Source organism: Myiozetetes cayanensis, unplaced genomic scaffold, assembly GCF_022539395.1.
Source record: "Myiozetetes cayanensis isolate MyiCay16 unplaced genomic scaffold, myiCay2020 scf5-8, whole genome shotgun sequence".
Classification (NCBI taxonomy): Eukaryota; Metazoa; Chordata; class Aves; order Passeriformes; family Tyrannidae; genus Myiozetetes; species Myiozetetes cayanensis.
The window spans coordinates 36,721,382-36,745,540 of NW_026087742.1; the positions used below are offsets into that span (position 1 = coordinate 36,721,382).

General features: G+C 40.5%; 2 protein-coding genes across 5 annotated transcripts; both read left to right on the forward strand.

The window, feature by feature from the left end:
- The first annotated feature begins 78 nt into the window (after positions 1 to 78).
- Positions 79 to 11,073, forward strand: CUNH11orf54 (chromosome unknown C11orf54 homolog). 4 transcript variants are annotated; one of them, XM_050334090.1, is made up of 11 exons: positions 79 to 144; positions 981 to 1,066; positions 1,711 to 1,764; positions 2,700 to 2,823; positions 4,849 to 4,947; positions 5,852 to 5,925; positions 6,842 to 6,943; positions 7,891 to 8,067; positions 8,793 to 8,942; positions 9,533 to 9,649; positions 10,793 to 11,073. In XM_050334090.1, exons 4-11 carry the CDS (start codon positions 2,766 to 2,768, stop codon positions 10,964 to 10,966), a joined length of 951 nt encoding a protein of 316 aa, XP_050190047.1. In that variant the 5' UTR covers positions 79 to 144; positions 981 to 1,066; positions 1,711 to 1,764; positions 2,700 to 2,765; the 3' UTR covers positions 10,967 to 11,073. The 4 variants fall into 4 exon arrangements, with proteins under 4 accessions (XP_050190047.1, XP_050190049.1, XP_050190050.1 ...); XM_050334091.1 differs by lacking the exon at positions 79 to 144 and adding an exon at positions 180 to 230; XM_050334092.1 differs by lacking the exon at positions 1,711 to 1,764 and having other exon boundaries at positions 85 to 144; positions 2,699 to 2,823.
- Positions 11,074 to 11,419: 346 nt separating this feature from the next.
- On the forward strand, positions 11,420 to 23,731 carry MED17 (mediator complex subunit 17). The gene is made up of 12 exons (XM_050333160.1): positions 11,420 to 11,672; positions 11,996 to 12,162; positions 12,550 to 12,769; positions 14,113 to 14,249; positions 14,348 to 14,432; positions 15,046 to 15,198; positions 16,028 to 16,158; positions 17,174 to 17,358; positions 17,889 to 18,026; positions 18,981 to 19,098; positions 20,292 to 20,451; positions 22,355 to 23,731. Exons 1-12 carry the CDS (start codon positions 11,441 to 11,443, stop codon positions 22,558 to 22,560), a joined length of 1,932 nt encoding a protein of 643 aa, XP_050189117.1. The 5' UTR covers positions 11,420 to 11,440; the 3' UTR covers positions 22,561 to 23,731.
- Positions 23,732 to 24,159: the final 428 nt, after the last annotated feature.

The following is a 24,159-nucleotide window of genomic DNA, read 5'->3' on the forward strand; positions in this document are numbered from 1 at the left end:
GAGGGATGGATGGAGGGACGCTAGCTAGGCGTGGCAGCAGGGTGGGCGGTCCCGGGACTGAGGCGGGGCGGGGCGGGGCGGGCCGAGCCGAGCCGAGCCGAGCCGAGCCGAGCCGAGCCGAGCCGAGCCCGGACAGCAGGGCAGGTAGGTGCGGTCTGCGCGGAGCAGGGATCGGGCAGTTCCCGGCTGCCTTCTCCCGCCTCGCCCGGGACGTCCCGGCTTCCCGCTCGGTGAGAGGCTCTCGTTACTGCTGTCCGGTTTCTCTCCAGCTTCCTCCGAGCTGGCGGCTCCAGCCGAAGCAACACCTTACTGCCTCTCGCAAGCGAGCCAAGCGTGCTGCCAGCTTTAGTGCTTCCTCGCTCAAGCGCTCCTCTCTGCCTTTGCCTGCCGGGGATGCTCTCTCTCCCTAAGGACTCGAGCCTCGGCTGGCACGCCTGTTCCTGTCCCGCAGTGTCCTGTTCTTCCCCAAATCCCAGCCGCACAAGAAGCCGCTCTGCTGTCCCGCAGCCTTCCTCTGCCCCGTACGGGATCTCCTCGCATCGCTCCAGCCGAGGAATACGGCCTCTGCCTCTATACATGCTTTGCTCCTCTTGATGTCTTTGCTAAGTTTCTCCTCTCTCACTGACTTCCATCTTCAATTTTTTTTTCTTCCTTCCCCAGTCCCCCTCCTCGACTCATCTCTACCTGCCTATAACCTCTTCCTTTTGGCTTCAACCCTCCAAACTAGTTTTAATTCAGGTTTTGAGAATAGACCCACACACACACATCATTAATATAACGGTTCACATTCCATCTGCATTCTCCTGGCACTTAGCTACTCTCTCCGATGTTTTCTTCCTGCTTCAAAGGTAGGCTTTCAGTCTTTACATGCTTGTTCTCTCCATTCTTGTTGCACTTTCTTTGAAAGTCTTCTGTAGTAATTCAGTGACTGTGCACCCCTCTGTGATGGATCTTAATTATCTGCTGTTGTCTCCTTTCAGGTTCACCCTGTCGCACACCACACAATTCACTCCCCTGTTAGTGCTTGCAGTGGTGGCTCACGGATCTACTCTTTTGTGTGTTTCCTGCTAAGGACTACTGTCTAGCAATCAGATCTGGTTTTACTATGGTACAACAAGTTTTTCCACAGCCTTTCTGTCCTTTCTTGATTGCAGGGAGCTAACTACTGTCCGTACAGTAGATGATGGTCTAAGTGTTATATCCAAGCCTATTTATTTGAATTGTGTCCAAGTCTTGCCTCTGCCTTTTGCACAACAACAGTTCTAGGTTGTCTGCTCAGTCTTAGGTCAACCAGTGTGTTGAGTGATGGCACAGCCTCCTTCTGGATGTGGCAAAAGGTTCCTGAGGGGATGAGGATCATCTAAAACAATGCTGCCAAAGCCATCTTGTCACTTTGTTTCTCTAGCTAATAACTCCCTTTCTTGGTGCACACTGAAAGCCTTGGGGTGTGATTTATTCCATCTGACAGTAGGCTTTTACCAGAGGCACCAAATCCAACCTGTTACTTTCTCCTCTGCAGCCTGAGAAGGGAAGGAGTCACCTGTGGAGATGGATAAGACCAACTGCAGGTTGCAGTGTTTCTTCTTTTCTCTGCTGCTTGCTACAGCAGTAATTTGGGTGGCTGAACATTTTGCTCAAACACTTCAGTTAGGTGACTCCTATAATATCCCCACTCTTCTTATTTCTTTTTTTTTTTTTTTCCTTTATACAGGCTTGAGAGGCTGGTGGTATAAGGACAGTTACAATTTTTGACAATCATAAAAGGTGGGACTTTTTTAAAAATAGAAGCTAGAACTAGCTAGCTCATACCATAGTCCTTCCTAACAAAGGCTCTGTCATGTCTGGGAATGTAGTTACGGTTTTGGCATTTTCCTCCAACACCTGAGACCTAGTGTTTCCTCCAACACCATAAGTGGGACCCATTTTGTTGGGTGGTTGTGTTTTTTTTTGCTGTGCACAACAAGCATGTGCCTAAGGAATTAATAATTGCAATAGCTTATTTTTAGGTAGTGTACAATCAGCTGTTTCTGCCCTGAGCTAGTGGTTTGCCCTAATTACTCACTTTGCTGTTGCAAGGCTGACTGAAGTACAGTTCATTTGTGAAGGCATTCTTAAACTTATATTCAAACAAAACTTTTTGTTCCAAGCTCAGTACCCATACAGAGGCAGATAGCGCAGAACTTGCTGCTGTTGTTTTCTATTTTACTTCTTGTCTTTTCTCCCTGGAAGGGGAAACGCATGCCCAGAGTAAATTGGAGACCATATCACAGCTAGGGTTGAAAGTCCACTGTAGCCAATGCTGGAAAAGTAAACATTAAGGTTGGGAAAGCCTGAGGAGGCAGCTAATGTGTCAGAAAAGCCCAGTTTTCTATCAAAACCAAATTGTGATTCCAGGCTTACAAAGGACACACAAATCTCCTGACCTGTCCCTTGAACTGAATTCAGCATTGGATGTGTTGCCTACACCAGCTGCAAGCTTGAAGACTAGCATATGTAATGTTCTGAGCCAGCTATAGGTCTGACAGACATGCCTTTCAAAATCTATAAAAACTTTAATGTTACTATTGAAGCCATTAGTCTTTCCTGATGGCAGAACTACAATTCTACTGTTGTCTGTGCATTCTTGAGTGAAATTGAAAAATAATTCCCATATTGAAAGGAGACTGTTTTAATTGTTAAACTATTATCCTTGTTGGCAGATCAGTTGCTCCTACAGTGTGCTGTACTGTAATTTCTTACCTCAAGAAATCAGCACAAGTTAAGAAATGGCCAAAGTCGAAAGGTTTGCTTTTCACGTTCCAAGTCTGGAGGAGCTTGCTGGGGGTAAGTTATACAGCTTGTAACTTTTTACGAACTTATAATGTACTCTTCGAACTTACATTAAAGCTCATACCAAAACCTTTCTACAGACAGTACATGGAGAATTCCTGCTCTTAACACACTGAGATGTAAAGAACAGCACTATTTCTCTATATGCTGCGATTTTTGTAGCACAAACAATGACTCCTCCCCCAAGCCCCCTTGATATTTAAGCACACAGGCAGGCTCTCAAATCCTTTAAAACTGTCTGCTGTATTTGCAAATTTGTGCATGAGCTGTGAAAGTTTGACAACTAAAGAGCAAACCTCTCTATGGATACAGGATCATCCACCCTCCTCTACCCTCCAGTATTTCTTTCTTTTTCAGGACTACTCAAAACACAGCTGGCAAGATGCAGTGTAGCATGGCAGATCCTCTTGCTTGAACCTAGCTGGCTCCTCTTTCAGTGATTACCTTAGAACAGGGCTGCAGGAAGCATCTTTTTTAGTTTGTTTCTTTCCAAAGCCTTCCCAAAAAGTGCTCAGAATAACAGAATGGTTGAAGTTGGAAGGGTCCAACGCACTTGCTCATGAGCTTCTTTCCTTGCACTAGCAGAAAGGTAGTCTCTCCCCTGCAGCAGATCTACTAAAGGTTGTTGTCTTTCACATTGATCCTCAAGTTCAGTTTGCTGCTTTCCCAAATCTGTGTCAGTTTTGTGTTTCCATGCGTTAAGAAAGTGTGGTCCCAAGATTACCCTGGGTGGTTCTCAGTGCTCTTCTCACTCAGTCAGACTAGGGCAGTAGGACACAGCTGCTGTAGACTCTGTGCAGAGAACACCATGTACTCGCAGTATAACAGCTTGAAAGAGTAGAAGAAAAATTTCATCAGAAAGCAGAATTTTCCATTTTTCCCCCCTGAGGACCTCCTGTAAGCTGTGAATTTTGTTGCTGTTCAGCTTTTGGGTATAACTGAGGAGTGCCTTTTTATTGTCCTTGTCCGCTTACCAGAAGGTACTGAGATATATTTAGAAATGTGCCAAGTACCTTCTACTGACCCTTGTGGTCAATACCTTTGTAAATCTGCTCTTGAGAAGTAAGGTATGGCTGAAATCCTAATTGGAGGAAATAAAAACTCAGGGAAGTCTTCTGAGCAAATAAGAAACTGCCTGATTTGAGAACAGACTTGATCTTCTGTTCTTTAGTTTGAGAAATCTGTCAAAGCAGACCCCCAGGTGTGAAAGAACCTGGACCTTTTAACATGGTATTTGAAGCAGTGTATGTGAAGACAATCCCTCACTCAATTTAGGCTTGGAAGTTGTTTCCCAACAGTGCACTCATCTAATCATCCCTGTTGTTTGAGTGACTTTGCAGGTTCTGAGCCTAAAAACCACTGATGTGAAGCAAAACCAAAATTTTAGATTTGGTTCATTATCATGAGCACCATTTATTAGCTGTCTTGTACTGACAGTGGCAGTTGCCAGAAAATCTCCACAAGAGCATAAACATGATAGGCAATATCCTGTGGCAGAAGAAATTTTCAGACAGCAGAGACAGTTTGAGATTATAATCAAGCTATTTCAAACAGTCTGGTTAATGTATTTAAAGAACCGATTGTCCCTTCAGCTAAAACTTGCTTCCTCCTTTGCTCTTGCATCATATTTGACTTGTGATCATAATTGTCTGCTCTTTGAAACAAACCCACTGCTGAATGTGATTTAAGTTTACCCATGTTACTTCACATTGTGTTGCTCCTAGTGCTAGTAGGAGCAGTCAGTTATTATATTTCAATGAAAATGTTTTTAAAATACTCCAAATGAATTGATGTGGCAGACAGCAATTACCTGAACAAACTTTTGCTCTTCTCTGAAGCTTTGATGCATGAAACAAGTGCCTACAGACAATTAAATCAATGGAGTTACTTAGGGTAAGCATAAGTAATGTATCTTGCTGAAATAAATCTAAACAGATATTTATAGTTGTTAGTAACTTGTCAAACAAACTCTTGGTAATTTTTCATTGTCAATAACTTTGCCATTATTCTTTATAACAGTTTTGCAGAAAGGGCTTAAAGAGAACTTTGCTGATGCTCAAGTCTCTGTTGTAGACTGTCCTGATCTGACTCAGGAGCCCTTCAAATTTCCTGCTAAAGGTAATCTAGCATTCCCTTCTTCCACTAAGTCTTCTCCTTTCTTTCTACCTGATTCTGCTTGGTTTTGATCTTCTAAAGATGTTGGGAGAGTTTAAATTGTTTTTCAGATAAAGAATATACGTGAGAGGAGAGCTAAATTTTACATCTCTGTATTTTCTTCCTAGTATGAACAAGGACAAGTCATTGCTAAGTACTTGTCATAATTTTTTTTTCTTAATCTGTCACTGCAATACCTACTTATTTCTTAAGATTTAGTTAGTGTACTGAAAAGGTTTTGAAATTAAGTTGTTTTCTTCCAGATGGGGAAATTTTTTAGATCCATGCCAATGACTATTTGAACCTAAGGTGTTGCGCTTCCATTAGTTTTTAAATTCCTGCCATTCACGTATGTCAGTGAAGTGAAACTATCTTATTTTGAATGGGATTCATCTTCTTTGAATTAGCTGTCTGGAAGACAGACATGTCATCTGTGCTACTCATCTGAGTAGTTCCCTCTGGCATCAATGTAGGAAAGAAACACTTCAGAAGGTGATTCATCCCTTCTTAAAATACATGTCCAAGTAAGTGTGATGAATTGTCCTGAGACTCAGACAGCTTCCAGCTTTGCTAAAATTTTGCAAGGGAGCCCCAGCAGAGATATCCACTGTGTGGTGGAGAACTGGCAAATAGATGTTGCCCGCTCTATTAATTTCCTTGTGTTTAGAGAATGTTAATTTTACAACAGGTTGCACAGCACTAAATCCTACTGTGGATCATTTTAGGGCTTGGACTTCTTAATAGTGCAACACTTTATCTAAGTATTTAGAAGTTTGAGGAACCAGTTCTTTGGTGGGTTAGACTGTATGCTCATTTAGGATTAGTAGGAAAAAATACTTTACCAAGCTAACTGGCTGTATTCTTACAGGAATCTGTGGAAAGCCTAGGATAGCAGATGTGGGAGGTGTTCCTTATCTCATACCTCTGGTACAGAAAGAAAAAGTGAGTTTTTCCTGTAACTGTGGGGTTTAACACATATATGTAAAAAAGCGCAGTATCTTGTTGAAATATAAACAAAACTAACAACTAAGAGATACTATAAGATTCCTCTTGTGAAAGGGACTTTTCAGTGTTTTACAAGTGATTCTGACCTGTGTTAAACATAGACCATGTGACAAAATCTTACACATTGTAGCAAAAATAGTGCATTGTGGTTGATGGTTCATCTACTTCCATTCTCAAATACAAGTTAGTTTTGGAAACATATCATCTGTGGCAGGAACCATGGAAGGAACTACTGAACAAGGGGCTTGTGTGCATATTAGTATATGGCTTGTTGCATGCCTGCAATTTCAAGTGACAGCCATGCTTCTTTGTAAAAACTGGCTGTATTTGCGTTCTCAGGCCAACACTGGATTTGCATTACCCTTCTTTTCCAAGAATGTCATGCCTCCTTGCTGACACCTCATCCAATCTGTCTCTATATGATATTCCCTTCCATTTTTTCCATAGACATTTCAACGAGAACAATAATTCAGTTTTTGAGTATAATGACAGGGGAACATACAGGCAAAATCCACCTGTCAGAAAACAAATGGACATCTAACAAATTTTTTACTACCAAATCTTTTGTTGTGTTCAGAAAATGTGTTCAGCCTAATCATCCAAAGTATTAATGAGAGCCTTGTGAATTAAATGCATCCAGAGATTACAGTGAACAAAATGACAATTCCAGCTCAGAGCACCACACTAAAATCATAGAATCATAGAAAGGCTTGGGTTAGAAGGAACCTTAAAGATCATGTAGTTCCAAGCTCCCCTGCTATGGGCAGGGATGTCACCCACTAGATCAGGTTGCTCAGGGCCCCATCCAGCCTAGCCTTGGACACTTCCAGGGATGGTTGTTTCTGTTTTGCAGGTTTACGATCTCAATACAGTTGCAAAAGACATAGAGCTGCCCGGAGCATTCATTCTTGGAGCTGGAGCTGTTTCATCTAAGATTCTTGGAGTAAATGCTGAGGTCAGTAAATAAGTTCTCCATGAATTCATGGGAGTATCATAACAATAGACCAGTGTCATACAGGGTATTCCTCACTTAGCACAAAATACTTAATAAATACTTTTCATGCCACAAGCACAAAAAACACATTAGAAGGAATTCAGATGAGGGCCATCCACTGAGGTGTACACTACTGAGGTAATAAAGATTAATTTTTAACTCGTAATTCTTCAGGAAGCATGTGATTACCTAGGAGCATGCAAGAAACATGATTTATTTTTGAAACTGATTGACAAAGACCTGACCAGAGGTTTTAACTCCAAGATTTAGAAAAGCTTTTTAAACTTACTGCTAAATGCCTTTAAAATACTCCCTGTATTTTACCCTCTCGGATGGCTTTACCGTTGTAAATTTTAAAGATGCCACATACAAAATGGTGAACTGCAAAAGAGGTAGGAGGTAAAAACTACTGTCTATGGAGACTGGTTAATCAGAATTTTTTTCAGGCATAAACCTCTGGTCTTGCCATCTCCTTTTAATGGATTTATTGGCAGGTGAGATAGTGCATTTCAACATTTAATTTGAGCCACTATAATAGTGGTTGTTTCTGTACCCTGAGAAAGTATTACATAGAATTCCAGTACTTGAATTGGACCTCAGATACTTTTTTTCTTCTTTTTTTTTTTTAAATTTATTTTTTTAACACTAGCATTCATCTTCACGACATTAAATTTAATTGTCCAGAAAAAGAATATCTCTTGTCTGGATCTTTCATTACATTACAGTATTAGTGCATTTTTCTTACCAGTTCAAATGTCATCCTGAGAGACAGAGCTATGTGATGAAGAGAATTATTTCTTGGTTTCATGGTCCAAAGCTTAAACAGTGTTTAAGTGAATTCAGTTCATTTAACTGGCTCTTACATGTTCTAATTGACTTACTTAACTTTTATATGTTCTTTTTCTCAGCTTATCCCTATTGTTCAAACTAAGAGTGAAAAAAAGCCTGCTGTAAATGGGAGCTATGTTGCTCAGATAAATCCTGCAGACAAAGGGTGCCTGCTTGAGAAGTACAGCAGTAAATATACTGACTGTGAGTTTGGACTGTTGGCCAATCTTTATGCCAGTGAGGGCCAACCTGGTAAGGTGTGTACTTGGATCAAAGGTGACTTGTTTGTAGAGCTTTGTGACTGAAAAGCTTTAACGTTTTACTATCGGTTTTCTGTGGTAATAGTAAAGTTGTAATTCCATGAGAGAAACACACAACCATAACAGACGGATGCCAATGAACAAGAGGAAAAATAGGTGGAGACAGAGGCGTTTGAATTTTTGAGGCATAAGTATTAGCTTAATAAAACCTTTCCATCATCATAAATCATTCACCCAAATCTAGTCCAAACTAGCAGTGATTTAAGGTAATGGTTGTGCAATGTACTTATGTAAATCAGATGGCGGACACTTGCCTAGCTTTTTGTAGAAGTGCTTTCCCTGACACAGCCAGCACAAAGACATGTTGGCAGAGCAGTCAAAAACTGACTGTTGCATGGAAACTGAAAAGTCTTCTCTAGTACCAACAGTTTCTTTGTAGCAGAGTGGAAGCCAGCTGATAGAAAGAGGGTGCTCATATCACTGTCTCATGTATTGAGTAAATCTCTTGCTGCCCAGCGCCCTTCACAGGCAAAGCTAGCATTGAACAGAAGTCAGGAAAAGAAAGTTGGTCAGGTACTGGAAGGAGCAGCACTTGCAGGGAATTGCATTTTCAGAAGGTAATTTTGGGTTATCAGCTTCAGAGAATTTCAGAACAGCTTTTACAGACCTTTGCAGACTGTTGCAGCAGGAGACAGCAGTGACCAATTAACTTTATTTTCCAGGTCATTGAAGTGAAAGCCAATGGAAGAACTGGGGAACTTAACTTCGTTTCCTGCCTGAGACAAACTTTAGAGAAACACTATGGAGAAAAGCCAGTTGGGATGGGTGGGACATTTATCATTCAGAAGGGGAAAGCAAAGATTCACATTATGGTATGTTGTTCTCAATTCATGTAGCTTTCAATGTCCTCCTGAGAACAGAAGTATAAATCAGCATGTAACATCTTAGTGCCTTGACTTTGTATTTTTAAATGTATACATAAACTATTAGGATAAGAACTGCATTAAAGCAAGGAGCTGACATTACAAAATCAGTGTTACAAACTAGTGATGCTGTTTTACTTGGCCTTAATACCATCATCTCTTGAAATCCTTGGGCAGCTAAAGAATTGGAGAGCTATTGTAAAACGAATTGAAATGAAACACATGACCTGAGATGATACTTACAAGAAGCATTAGACTTTTTTAAAAATAACTGAGCTTCTAAAATGTACCAGGAGCAGGAGAATCCTCGCCTCAGTAGTTCTTCCACTACCTGTGCTATGAAAGAAGCAATATTCTGGTCACTTCTATTTCTGGCAGAAACACAGTGATGGGCACTGGTGAGCTTCTTTTGGTCAAGAAGGAAAAGGAACAGAATAGCAGGAAGGGAAAAAGTGAAAGAAAGCTGCTAAAGAAAAGGTATCTTGATGCAAGTGTCTTCCTTTTACTTAGAAAGCTTTTTTTTTTTTTTTTTGCTGTAGCCTCCAGAATTTTCTACCTGTCCCCTGAATACTGATGAGGATGTGAATAACTGGCTCAAATTCTTTGAAATGAAGGCTCCACTGATTTGTCAGCCAGTAATAGTTTCCAGAGATCCGGTGAGTTTTCTTTTTCATTTCTAAGTGTAAACTGAGATTTGTAATGAATTTTGTCTTGGCTGTGATCTTCCTTTTAAGAACAGGAGTGTGTAAGTATTGTGTTAGACTCTTCCAGAGGTGGTGTAGTGAAATAGAAGTTTCTCGTTTCTGTGACTTATTTGAACTGAATCTAGGTCAGTCTGTTCTGAAATCCAGTTGTTGTTCATAGTGGATTGAACTTAATAGTTCAGTTCCAATTGCAAGTGTGCAAGTGTTTGCATCCCAAATCCAACAGCACAGTTTGCATTCACTGCTGGCCACGCTGGGAGGAATGCCAAGAGCATGGAAGCTGGTTCAGCTGTGTGTTTATGTAGTTCACTTTCATAAGAACTCTTTCTGCTAATGCTGTGTTGAAATACATGAAGCATGTGTCTTGTTGATGATGGAAATTCAAGTCTGCAAAGCCTTATGCTGGAAAGTTATCTAGCATCTTTCACAAGCACTAAATTCAAGAGCAAATAATTCAGTATTAAAACTTAATCTGGTTTCAAAAAACATTAAGATGCTCATCATTAGGAAAATTATTTCTTTAAAGATAACCAGGAAACCATAGATGAAAATGACCATTTTATAAATAACAATGCAGTCATAAGTAATATTAAAGCATTTTTCCAGAGTTAAATGAGACATACTGTAGGCTTAATATGTTCATCAACTGATATGTACTGTTCATCAGTATCTTCCTGCAGCCCAGACAATTCCTGGACCACATCAAACAAAGCATGGCCAGGTCAAGGGGTGTGATTCTCTCCTTTATGAGACCCCACCTGGAGTGCCACATCCAACCCTGGGGCCCCAAGAAACACGTGGACCTGTTGGCGAGGGTCCACAGGAGGGTCATGAAAATGATCAGAGGGCTGGAGCGCCTCTCCTGTGAAGACAGACTGAGAGAGCTGGGGTTTACCATGGAGAAGAGAAGGCTCCAGGAAGACCTTATTGCAGCCTTCCAGTACCTAGAAGGAGACTTTTAGGAAAAGTGGAGAGAAACTTTTTAGCAGGGCATGTAGTGACAGGAGAAAGGGCAAGAGTTTAAAATTGAAACACTTTTTAAAATGCTGTTCACGTGAATGCCTTGTTGATGGACCTTTCTTTCTCTGGTGACAGCGCTTTGATCTGCGTGTGGAGCACACCCACTGTTTCAGCCACCACGGAGAAGGAGGGCACTACCACCAGGACACCAGCCCGGACAGCGTGCAGTACCTGGGGTACTTCCAGCCCGCCGAGCTGCTCTTCCGCATCGACAGGCCCCAGGAGACGCACCTGGTCGGGAGAGACTGAGCCTCCCGCTGGGCGATTTAATCCTCCCGAAGTACAAACGCTGATTTTTGTAACGCTTGTAATTATGCACACTTATCAGATTTAAGAATAAATACGAGAGCAGTAAACTGCCGACTTCTTAACTGTGTTAAAGGGTGGAACGCGGAGTGTACGCGTTATTGGAGTTGTTATGGCCCAATTCAAACTGTAATTTCGTTGCAACGTTATTGTATATTTTCCTGCTGCTTTGGTTGTGCTTCCTGCGTGTCCATAGCTAACGAGGGGGAAACAGAGGTGGTGAAATTATGTGTAGAACGCGTCGTTAATCCAACTTCGGGTCAAACAGAGAAGCTGCAGCAGCTCAGAGCGGGGACGCCCCGCACCCTTCCCTCACAACGCTGGCCCCGCCCCTTCCCGAGCGTCTCCGGAAAGTGCCGAGCCCTGCCGGCGCTGGCCCCGCCCCCCGCTGCCGCTGCGGGCGGGGGTCGCTCCAAGATGGCGGGCGTGCCGGCCGTGCGCATCAGCATCGAGTCGGCGTGCGAGAAGCAGGTGCAGGAGGTGGGGCTGGATGGCAGCGAAACCTACCTCCAGCCGCTTTCCATGTCCCAGAACCTGGCGCGCCTGGCCCAGCGCATCGACTTCAGCCAGGGCTCCGGCTCCGAGGAGGACGAGCCCGGCTCGGCGGGCCGCGCCTGGGCTGAGCCGGGCGAGGCGGAGGATGAAGAAGGTGAGGAGGGGCGGCGGGGCCCACGGCCCGGGCTTTCCCACCGGCATGGAGCTGGTGGAGGCCCGCCCAGGGGTGGCGGTGCCCGGCCTGCAGCCCCGCAGGTGCTTGGGCCTGGCCTGCCTTCCCCTTAGGATTGCCACGGTTGGCTGTGGATGAGGTTAGGATAATCATGACCGCAGTCCCTGCATGTTATAGTGGGAAAGGATAGCTCCGGATACGTCGTTATATTTCATGCCGTTGTGATCTCTCCGTGGTTTAAGAATGAGTCTTAAACCATATCTTTTTAAAGTCCTTTGTTTTCCCTTCCTTTGTTTTATTTTTAGGGTTGGTAAAGTTTCAGCCATCTCTCTGGCCTTGGGATTCAGTGAGGAACAACTTAAGAAGTGCCCTGACTGAGATGTGTGTGTTGTATGACGTTCTTAGCATTGTGAAGGATAAAAAGTTCATGACTCTAGATCCAGTTGTGCAGGATCCCCTTCCTCCAAAGCAGGTATGTTATACCTAAGTTATGCACTTTGTATGCACTTAAGCTTGATGCTAAAGACTTTATTTTGGTGGAATTTTTTCATTTGTGATGTGTACAAGATTTAGTAAAACTTTCTTTGTGCTAGGACAGTGCTTTGTGAGTCACGATAAGGCTGGGAATGGGAGGTGAGCCCAATTTCAGAGGCCTCTTTGCTGAAGTTGTAAATCAAAATGCTACCTGTGACTGTATAATGCCGATGAAAATAATTCCAAATGTTAGTGGACATCCAGCAATAACAACTTATCAATTGCTGTCAGTTAGTTTCCATAATAACAAAGAATGATTTTTTGAAAATTGAGGTGTCAAATATCTCTGCCTCTTTTTTTTTTTTTTTTTTGGTGTTGTTACCAGAATCCTCAGTTTCTACAGTTGATTTCAAAAAAGAAGTCATTAGCTGGAGCAGCTCAAATCCTATTGAAAGGTGCAGAAAGATTATCCAAATCAGTTGCAGAAAACCAGGAAAACAAGCGACAAAGAGACTTCAACTCTGAACTGCTGAGACTGAGACAACACTGGAAGCTGAGAAAAGTGGGAGACAAAATTCTTGGCGATCTGAGCTACAGAAGTGCAGGTAAACAGTAGGGTCTTTTTCACAAGAATGGATACATTATGAAATTTGCTTTTTGTAACTGGAAAAAACAGATGGAATATCTAATAATAGATTATTTTAATATAAGTTCATTATAATTTTGAGACAGGATTATAAAGCTCCTGTTTTGTTATCAGGAAAAATATATTGCCATCCTCAACCTAGACAGTACTTTTAAAGGCTCATTGTGTAGGATTTTAGGAAAGATTTCTTTATGGAAACAATTCTGCATTGATAATGTAGTTGATCAGTTGACAGGGAGACTTTGTAAGTCTTTGGCTTTTATCTAACATTTGGTCTGTAAAACATTTAAAAAAGGTAAGAAGTGTGTGTTACATTTTCGTCTGAGTGAAGATCATAGAATATCTCAAGTTGGAAGAGATTATCAAGTCTAACTCCCTGCTCCTCAGAATTCAGACTAAGTAAAACTTAACCATGTGACTAAAGGTTATCATCAAAGACAGATTTATTATACCTATTATTCCTACACTTGAGAGAAATGATGCTGAGAATATGCCTTATTTCATGGATAAGAGAGTAAGAGAGAGTGACCAACCTGGGGTTCTAAAGACCATGGTGGAGTGACAATACAGAATCTCGTGGAATTTAAGATACAGGTACAAAGCAGGCGTCAGAACTGGGTACGTTGGGTTCCTGTTGTCATCAGTGAAGGAGGAGAAGGACAAATTTCGGGTTGTTCATGAAGAAGCTGTAGATGTACACCAGGCTATGACTCTTTTTAGATGATTTATTCTAAACTAAATTAACTGTGCCCTGGATGTAAAAGGGATGCAGCTATGACAGATGTGGATATCTGCTTTTATCAGTCCCTGAATGACTGGCTATACAGCTGTTTTTACAGTCAGAACACGGTTTAATTTTAAGACTGATGGCCAAACATCATCAGAATTCCTTTAAATCAGTAAGGGTGTTGCACCTTAAACTACTTACTTGTAAAACTTCAGACAGTTACTTTTTGTCTTGTTTTAACCCAGTACCTTTCTTTTTATTTTTCTCTTCCCTTGCATCTCGACACCATTTTGAAACAGTTGGTTTTCCCTCATAATTATTAAATACTCCATGATAATTTACTGTAAAACATTGCATCTTTCACACTGGAGGACTGAGATGCTGATGTGCTGAAATGAGCTTTCTAATTTATCTGGGTTTTTTTAAGAAGTCATTGAGAAATATGAGTCAAGTGCACCTCTAGAGGTTTGGAGTCTTGGGAATACATATTCTTCCAAAGTAGAGGAACGAGGTTTTTCTTATTTGCAGAAGGTACTTTATGTTTAGTATGTATGTCTTTGCCCTTCTTTTCTCAGGCTCTCTTTTTCTTCATCATGGCACGTTTGAGGTGATAAAGAACACTGACATTGACCTGGATAAAAAGATACCTGAGGATTACTGTCCTTTAGATGTTCAAATTCCAAGTGATTTAGAGGGATCAGCGTATATCAAGGTTTGTCAGAGAAACTGTAATAATGTAGCGTGAGTTTTGTTTCAATATGCATATGCTTGCAACAGAACAAACACCAAATAATGTTCTCTCTTGCCTAGGTTTCTATTCAGAAACAAGCTCCAGACATTGGTGACCTTGGGACAGTCAATCTCTTTAAAAGACCCTTACCAAAATCAAAACCAGGTATAGCTATATGTTGTTTTATGAGCATGTTCTCAAGAAATGGGTTTGCATATGATGCTTGTTTGAAAATCATAATCTTCTTAGAAGAAGAGTGAACAAGAATACCTTTAATTAAAAACTGAAATTTTCTGTTCAGGTGCTGCTTGGGCTTTGAAAACACAGTGCTTTCAAAGCATGCTCCTTCAGTTTTTCAAGTGTTTATTCAGTTCTGAAACAAAAGTATGAGAGTTGTATTTCAAGTATTCTGGAGCACCTTCTGTTAGTCTTTAAAAGTTTGAGCACATCACCAAAATCAATCCAAGGTGCTGTGTTTCAGCCAGTTACATCCCATTAGTTCAGCTCAGCTGTCTGTGGCTCATATGTTTTATCTGGACCTGAAACTGTGCTGGCATTCTGTGCGTTAATTATCGACAACCCACCTGGCAGAGAGCAGATTGATTCATTTGATGTGTGCTGGTATTTGAAGTTGTAAACTATTGGGATTGAAAATTCATCCTTTACTCTTCTTTATATTAGCATTTGTGCCTCGCCACTGCGCAGTGTCTGGTGTCTGAACAAAAATGTAGCTTCTCTTTACTCTTTCCTTCTGCAAACATTGATTTGTACTTTTCAGGTTCTCCACACTGGCAGACAAAGTTGGAGACTGCACAGAATGTTCTTTTGTGTAAAGAAATTTTTGCTCAGCTGTCACGAGAAGCTGTTCAAATTAAATCACAGATTCCTCATATTGTTGTGAAAAATCAGATAATCTCCCAGCCTTTCCCAGGTAGGAAACTGTACAAGACTTCTTAGCAATTATTTGCTTAAACATGAACTGAAATTCCTGATTGATGTGACCTTTTTTAATGCTCTGTTCTTAAAAAATAAAAAAACTCCTTGGTTTTCTGAGGTTTTGAAAAACAGAATTTCACAGAGCTAGAATTTTGGTTACTAATTACAGAAAAATTCAACTGATGCATTTTAGTTTCTAATTTACTCTGTTTTCCTTTGCAGTTATGTTTTTTTGTCAGCAGTACTTAAAACTGTCAACTGTAATGCCATGAGCACATGGCACTTTGGAGCTGTGCATGGGTCATTGCTCCTGGATTGCACACAAGTGAAATTTAAGGCTTGGGTTAATGGGTCTTCAGAAGAACAAAGGCTAAAGCTCTTCAGTGAGGATAATTAAACAACATGAGGGTGGCTCTGAGTCAGCTGCTGAATCCTCTGTTCTTACAGAGGGTACACAACTGATTGTAGCATGTGAAGAATATATTTCTGGATTGCTTAAAATGTGCATGATGGCAAATCATTTTTCCTTTGGGGAAAGAATGGGGTCCTGAGGAGTTTTCTTTCTGTGTGGAATTGAGTCATAGAAATTGTTGTGAAATGCACCTAGTGAGTTCATAGCTGGCCTATCAACACTTCAGGGAGTAGGAAGTCTTACTTGCCTTTGGTGCTATGCTCTCCACCATCGTTCTTTGATTTTTCTGTAATATGGTGGATTCTCATTGTTAAACTACTGCTATAAAACGTGAAGAAAAGTACTTCTCAGTAGCAACCTTGACAATTGTCAGTGCTCTCTTATGTTTTTTTTCGTCCTGTCCTTTATACAGGTTTGCAGTTGTCTATTTCTCTGTGCCACTCTTCCAATGACAAAAAGTCACAAAAGGCTGCTTCTGAAAAACAGAATCCAGAGGATCATCTCTATGTTCTGGAACATAATTTGCATCAGCTTATCAGAGAGGTAATACATGCATTTATGGTCAAACACTGAACAATTTTGGGGCTTTTGTTCAGTCTTTTGCCTGGTGTGTGGCACTGTTGTAACAGCCGAGTGCCACTAGAGGCCAGTCGCTTCCCATCCATTTGTATAAGGCAACTCGGTTTCAATAGGCATGGGTGGTTCAGGAGTTCCAGTTCATGCTTTCATGGAATGCTAGTTCCTTACATAACCTCAGGCCTGGCTGCTCACTTCAGAATAGCCATGCAAAGCTTTTCCAGTAGAGCTCATCAGTCTCCCTGTTTGCGTTGTGTCTGATTCATGCTTGGCAAGCTCTGTGAGGGAGCATCTAGTCAGACTGTATCCCCATGAAGGAAGAACAATCAATTATTGTAATAGCTTTGCTTCTTTTAAGGTCCACTTCTCTGCTTCAGCATTTAAGATTCTTGTATAATCTAGCAGAATGACGTGGGGTAGAAGGTTGAGGTTGCGTCTGTTCAGGAAAGGAGCGCAATTTTGCATGTCTGAGCAGAGTTGAAACCATATTCCAGTGAGTGTTCATCTCTTAGAGCATGGCTGTGCAAGTCATGCAGCCATGTGGAATAGTCCATATTTTAAACACTGATTTAGGTTTCATGGAGCTTTGGCTCAATGCCCAGCTCTGCTATGAATTTCCTTTCTTTACTTTGGACAGGTTGCTAAAACTTTTGTACCTCAGGTCTTTGTCCTCTAAAATGCTTTCTTTATTTTTATTTGACCATTCTTTCTGTCTCCAGAGATGTATTAAAGGCATGGTTCCAAATTTTGGGTAGCTAGCACTTTTCAAAAAGAAAAAAACACAACACTTTCCATAGGGTTTGAAAGACACACATAAAGTTGGCTTTAAAAAGCTGTCAGGTTTCTACAGTTATAGTGTTCCACTTTTTGAAAGTACGTAAACTTAAAAAACCTGATGTGAAGCAGCATATTGTATATATAGTATTTCTTGCAGGTACATTATTTGGTCACTTCCTTTTATAACATCTGTTGTTTGTTTCAGTGTCACAAGCAAACCCTGAGCTCAACAGTAATGCCACATCCAGCTAGTGCACCTTTTGGCCATAAGAGAATGCGACTTGCAGGACCCCAGGCTTTTGATAAAAATGATATCAGTTCTCTACAGTCGAATGAAGGACTTCTGGAAAAGATAATAAAACAGGCAAAACATATCTTTTTGAGACGCAGGTAGGTCATATGCTATTCTTGTTTAAAGTTACAATAAAATGTACCATTAAGTAGAATACAACTGATCTTTTTTAAGTGTTCTTAAAATCAACCACTGTTTCCTTCACAGTTAAAGTAGTCTTTATTTGCAAGTACTAAGAAACAAAAATATATGATAAAATATGAGCAAGCAACACTCAGCTAGTTAAAAAAAAAATTAAAATTCAAATTTTTTTGAGATTGCTGTGACAGTTAGGACATAAGCTGCTGATAATTGTCCCTACTTATCTTAAACTGCATAAAATATCTTTTTCCATATTCTTTGCAATGTGGGAGCTGATAACTGAGTAATACCACTTCAGTACGGTTGCTGAGTGCATGAGAAATGTACATAATAAACAAGTGGGCTTCATTAGCACCAGAATGGTGCTGAAATAGAACTTTGATCCACATGGTTCCCTTAAATGGAATAACCTGCTCAGTTCCTTTAAAGAAGAGAACAGCACAAACTGTCTAGATCATTGTGTGTGGAATATGGCTTTATCTTCTAGAACTGCTCGAACCATTGACAGTCTGGCGAGTCGTATTGAGGATCCTCAGATTCAGGCTCACTGGTCCAATATAAATGATGTTTATGAATCCAGTGTTAAAGTTCTAATAACTTCTCAAGGATATGAGCAGATCTGCAAGTAAGTATGAGAATGCATGTCCTTTTTTACTGGTAGAAGCATGCAGCAGAGAATGTGTATCCAAGTTGTGCTTTAAAGGTTTAGATTCTCCTCAGACAGACAAGGAGGAGTCCATTATTTGTGTGTGTCTATTTGTCTGAGTTGTGGGGTGAGCAACCACTCTAAGAAAACTCTTCACACACTTTGCACTTTAATGAAGAAATGTATTACATTTTTAATTAGCACATTTCTATTTTCTTCTTTCAAAGAAGAAAATAGAAATGAGAGCCGCCATTTAAGGGGGGGATTTACTGTGGTAGAGATGACTGAATACAAAGTATCATTTGATATGCTGGATTCTAAACTTCCAGGCTCCGAATGGAAAGCTGATCAGTGCTCAGTCCTAGCTTGGTCATAGAGGTACTAAAATGTGGAACTCATGTAATTCATGCAATTAGTTATGCACATGGGTATCAAAATAAGTAATGTCATGTTCTAGAAACAAATTTCTGGATGCTGACCAGCAGTAGATTAACTAATGCATTGACAGTGGTTTTTTACCTTTGGAGCAGTGCTCTATGTCCGTGGTGTGGGGCAAACTGCTGTCATAGGTGCAATTGCCAGTCTTGGTTCCAGAATGCATATGCTGCCCAAGTCTTGGCTGTAGTGCAGAACACACCATTTTCCCTGCACCTCTGGAAGGAAACTTGGGCAACAGTGGCAGGCAGGGAACTGAACAAGCAGTGGGCCAGGTCTGGGAACACGCCACAGAATATTGTCCCTTGGAGTACAGAGGGAGCTGTTGTGGTGAGTGATGAAACTGAAACGGTTGGAGTAGTTGTCACGTTCCGTAGGCTTTGCACCATCCATCTTAAGAGTTCTTGTCAATGACTGGGAAGGATTCTGTGTTCTTAGTTTCCTGTTTTCTTTGGTGTTGTAGTGCATTTTGAATAAATGTGCCTCTTATCTTCAAAGATCCATTCAACTACAGCTGAACATTGGAGTTGAACAAATCAGAGTTGTGCACAGAGATGGAAGAGTTATTACATTGTCCCATCAAGAGCAAGAACTGCAGGATTTCCTTTTATCTCAGGTAGACTCATACACATTATTCTTCCCTTTCTTGTACTGTTTGGAAAACAGAAGAATCTCACCTTTATCTATATAGAAAATATTAAAAAACTTCAAATTAAGATAATGAACATGGGAAGGTGGATTACTGAATTTTTACTATGTTTGTATAGTGACTTTAGCAACTGTTACTAAAATATAATGCCAGTTTTTACTCATGTCAGTAGTAGTAATGATTTTTCCCTCTCATTTAAAATACATTTCTTTATGCTGCTCATTATGGTAGAAACAAGTCAGTGGGAGTCATAACAAGCAGTAAGGTATCCTATATATGAAACTTACTGTAACCAAGTTCTTAATGAGCCCACAATTACTGTCATTTCAACATTGCTCTTAGTCCTCACTTTGCATCAGCCATTACTAAATCAGCTGATATTTGAATGAACTGTATTTACTTAATTGCTTAGAACAAGCTGCTGGTTTTATTCAGAAGCAACAATCTCCCTACTATGCATTATAAATAGTCAAAATACAGGTCTTTAATAACAGTGGTTGGCCTGTTGCAGTTATATAAAACTCCACGACACAGAAAACAAGTTGGAACAGATTCTGCTGAGGGCATGTCTTTTTGGTCAAGTGTTGTCAGACTTGTTCACAGAGAACTGCTGAACAGTGCTAGATAGTTCCTTGTTACAGGTGTTAAGTCATGATACAGAAAACCAGTAGCAGTTAAACTCCTAAGCTGTTAAAGCTCAGTGCTTACACTTGAGAATTAATGGAGATAATCATGGATATGAGAACCTCAGCTTTTTTTTCTGAATTTTTCCTCTTGATAATTTAAAGATTTTTACATATTTTACAGCAGAAATCTTGTTTTTATTCACAGACAAGATTGTTTAAAAATCCTGTTTGAATCCCTTGAATTAGTTTTTGAGACCTAAATACAGATATTTGTAAATTGAAAGCAATACTTAAATAAAATGCATAAACTCATATAACTATGAAAAATTCATCTAATTGTGTAATACAGTGGTCTCCTCTATCTGAAGAGGACCTAGTCTGAATTCAAATAACACAAAACTCTACCAGCATACATGTAAAAAATCAAGTTCCTCTAAACTAGAGAACAAGAAAAAGGCTTGGTAAACCCAGTAAGCAATTCTTTCTGTGGTGTGCAAATACTGAACAGAAGGTGAACCTCTTGTTATCTTTCAGATGTCACAGCACCAAGTACATGCAGTTCAGCAGCTTGCAAAAGTTATGGGATGGCACGTTCTGAGTTTCAGTAATCACGTTGGTCTGGGGCCAGTGGAGAGTATTGGCAATGCATCAGCAATAACTGTAGCATCACCAAATGGAGACTATGCCATTTCAGGTAGTGTTTTCTACTGCAAATGCATGCAAAGTTGTAAAATTCTTCAGTGAGATCTACAGGCTTTACAAATCTCTTTCTGAGATTTTTTTTGTGGAACATTTTGCTATAAATTGATACTATTCTGTACAAGTGTAGAGACTATTTCTTTTGTGAATTGACATCTGAATAGAATCAATACTTTGCCCAGGAATATACTTAATATAAACTTCATTTACTTTACACAAGTTTGAAAATATTTCTTACAATTAGCATAAAAACAGGAGATTACAGAAGCCATCAAGATCCTGAGGGAAGGGAACAAGGTAAACAACAAGATCACAACTCTGGACTTAAAGAGAAGCGAGTTTGGTCTCTTCAGGGATCTTTGTGGAAGAATCTTATGGGATGTGGTCCTGTGGGATGGAAAGGAGTCCAAGAGAGCTGGTTGTTTATTTTTTTCAAGGATTACTTCTTTCAGGATCACTTCTTTCAGGCTCAAGAATGGTCATGCCTATGTTCTGGAAGTTTTGCAAAGGTGACAGAAAATCTGTGTGTATGAACAGGGAGCTCATGAGTGAACTCGTGACAGTAGAATAGAAGCTGCAAGAGATTATAAGCATGACCAGTTGATCTGGGAGAGAGAAAGAGAGGCTGTCCAAGCATGCATTGAGGAGGACAGGAAAGCTAAGGTCCTGAGGGGTGTACAGGGCAACAAGAAGAGTTTGAGCAGGTATGACAGCAGCAAAGGGAAGATTAGGAAAAATGTGGGACTCTTCTTAAATGGTCAAAGGACCTGGTGGCACAGGACACAAAGAAGGCCAAGGTACTCAGTACCTTCTTTACTTTGGTCTTAAGACTGGCCTTCAGGAATGGGTCCATGAGACCCATGGGAAATTTTGGAGCAAAGAGAGCCTCAGTAGCAGAGGAGCAAGTTAGAGAACCTTTGAACAAATTTAGACATTGGCAAGTTCATGGGACAAGGTGGGATATATCCCTGAGTGCTGAGGGAGCTGATTAATGTCGTTTGTAAGGCCACTCCTGATCATCTTTAAAAGGCTGTGGTGATCAGGAAGGATTCCTGAGGACTGGAAGAAGGCAGATGTCATATCTTATACTCAAGAAGGAGAATGTGGGGAACTACAGTCTGATCAGTCTCATTGCAATTACTGGGAAGGTAAGGGGAGAAAAAACAGTCCTAGAAGAAGTTTCCAAACATATTCCAGAGAAGGTGGTGACAAAAGGTAACTGGCATTGATTTATGAAGGAGAAATTATGTTCAATCAACCTGACAGTCGTCTGTAGAAGGCTGGTTTGGCAGGTGAGGGGAAAGCTAAGTGTTGCCTCCCTCACTGCTACTTAAAAAGCCAACACACACCACTACCCAGAATCAAAACACAGAAATGCACCCAACCAACAAAACACCGCCACCCTTCCACCAGTCTTGCAGCATTTTGAGATTAAAAGCAGCAGCTATGCTAGTGACTTTGTCCCTGTCCGTTTGAGATAAATGCACTAGAAACAATACCTTTTTTATTACATTTTTCAAAGAATAGTGGGAGATACATCCAAGGAAAGAATAAGCAAAATAACCTTTGCCCTTCCTGGCATCATTAGGGAAAAAGAAATGTGTTTGTAAGGTGTATGTGTGGGATTTTTATCAAGTGTATCTCTGGTTTGATCTAGCCAGAGTTAGATCCAGTTAAACAGTTTGTGCTAAAGCAACAAAATCATAGAGAACTGGGAGATGAGAGACAGAAAATTAAAAGAAAAAGCTTTAAAAAAAAATAAAAATAATTTCCCTTGTTTGCTTTCAGCATGCTTGTAATTGAGTAGGAGTGATGTATAGTATACAACAAGAAAGAATATTTAATAGGAGGAATTCGTAGAGTGTAAAAATGCTCATTAAAATCTCTGTTCGTTGCAGTACGTAACGGCCCGGAAAGTGGCAGCAAAGTTATGGTTCAGTTCCCACGGAGCCAGTGCAAGGATCTCCCCAAAGGCGATGTACTGCAAGACAGCAAGTGGAATCATCTCCGAGGGCCATTCAAGGAAGTTCAGTGGAATAAAATGGAAGGGCGTAACTTTGTGTATAAAATGGAACTGCTCATGGCTGCCCTAACTCCCTGCTAATGAGGCGTCGGCCTCTCTGTGGGGGCTTTGCATAGTCTCTGTGCAACAATCACCGCCCCTGCAGCAAAGGGAAATGGAAGCTATGGGCCAATACAAGAAAGCAAAACCAAATTTATTTCCTGTACAGATATGTCTATTGTGGAGTTTGTAATAAAACTTTTTTCAATGGCATATAAAAATAGATACAATTTTTTGAAAAAGTTCCTCTCAGCTGTACCTTTGCAGATTGCTCTGTCCAGAGTAACATAGCTGAGTAACTAACGTATTTTTGTTTTATAAAATTAAATTCAGTATTCCTTTTACTACATGAAAGGTGTCTGCTTGCATCATTCCCTTTCCTCTCACGCCCTTATTTTTTTCAATAGATCTTTGCAAGTATTTCTGAAAGATTAAAAATATTAGAACTGAATTGGGCTCTCAGCCTTTTAGTGATTTATACCACAGGACCTGGCTATCCCTGTGGATGCTAATGGCCTTGTTTGATGAGAATTGGGACAACAGTCGAAGCAGAGCTCCTGTGTCAAGAATTGAAGCTAAACAAAACTTAAGAATTAAGGAATGTCTTCACTGCCTGACATTCTTGAGTTGGATTGTGTTTGTACATTGATGGGGATTCTGGGTGACCCATTTATTTTTGAGAAATATATTTACTTGGCAGTTTGTTTAATTTGAGAGTGTTACAAAGTGACAGCATGTGTTTTCTGTCTCTTTTTTCCAAGAATATAGAGGAAAGGTCTTACTCTGCTTGCAAAATTCTGACAATTTGAGTTTGTGAGTGACTTGTGTAAATTAATGTCTGGGTAGAAGGTGGTAACTCTCATGCAGTAAACCTTGGATCTCCACACTTGTGCTTCTGGGTTTTTATCTTGCACTCTCAACAATTATCATCCAGGGAAACAATAATATCCTCCTGAATATCGGCTCTTTTGAGGTCTTTCAAAATGAAGTCATGTTTTTGATGGTTTTGGTTTGGTAACTGTAGCCTCCTTGAAGCTTCTAGTAAGGTGTTTAACAAAGCTTTTATTTTCTTTGGTACTTAATTGCTCAAGGTCTTTTTGAAACTTGTCTGTATGAACTGGTTCACATGTCCACGTTGTGTTATGAGGTGTGTTTATATGTATATATATATGAGAAGTTCTTGCACATAAACATGTTTGAATTGAACATCATACTTCTACGATGACAGTTGTTATTTTGTTGTATTCTCAAGTCATAAATAATAGTTTTGGGAAATACATATTAAGAAATTGCTTGTGGCAAGCTGCGGCTCAGTATGTATCCAGAGCAGCTCTTGTAGTTCTGTTGATGTTTGCCAGCATGGAGCATCTTGTTTCAGTTCCTCTAAGTTCCTTCTAAGTAGCTTAATCTATGAGAGAGAAAGGGGTTTCCTTTCAGGTTCTGGTAAGTCGCCCAAGACAACTGATGAAAATGAAAAATACTAGTTGAAAATAGTCTCCAGATCTTCTTGAAAAATGGGTGAATCTTATTTAACACCCATGATGTCAGGTCCTGTATTGGTGGGCTAACAGACGCTGTACCACTGCAGGCAGGGAGGGATTTTGTTCGTTGGTGAACAGTTCAGCCAACAGCCTAATGCAT

Coding starts and splice junctions, on each gene's coding strand:
- CUNH11orf54 (XM_050334090.1), top strand. CDS start 2,766: ATGGCCAAAGTCGAAAGGTTTGCTTTTCACGTTCCAAGTCTGGAGGAG. Junction 2,824..4,848: donor TCTGGAGGAGCTTGCTGGGG/GTAAGTTATACA, acceptor TCTTTATAACAG/TTTTGCAGAAAGGGCTTAAA. Junction 8,068..8,792: donor GTGAGGGCCAACCTGGTAAG/GTGTGTACTTGG, acceptor TTTATTTTCCAG/GTCATTGAAGTGAAAGCCAA.
- MED17 (XM_050333160.1), top strand. CDS start 11,441: ATGGCGGGCGTGCCGGCCGTGCGCATCAGCATCGAGTCGGCGTGCGAG. Junction 12,163..12,549: donor ATCCCCTTCCTCCAAAGCAG/GTATGTTATACC, acceptor TGTTGTTACCAG/AATCCTCAGTTTCTACAGTT. Junction 12,770..14,112: donor TCTGAGCTACAGAAGTGCAG/GTAAACAGTAGG, acceptor TTCTTTTCTCAG/GCTCTCTTTTTCTTCATCAT.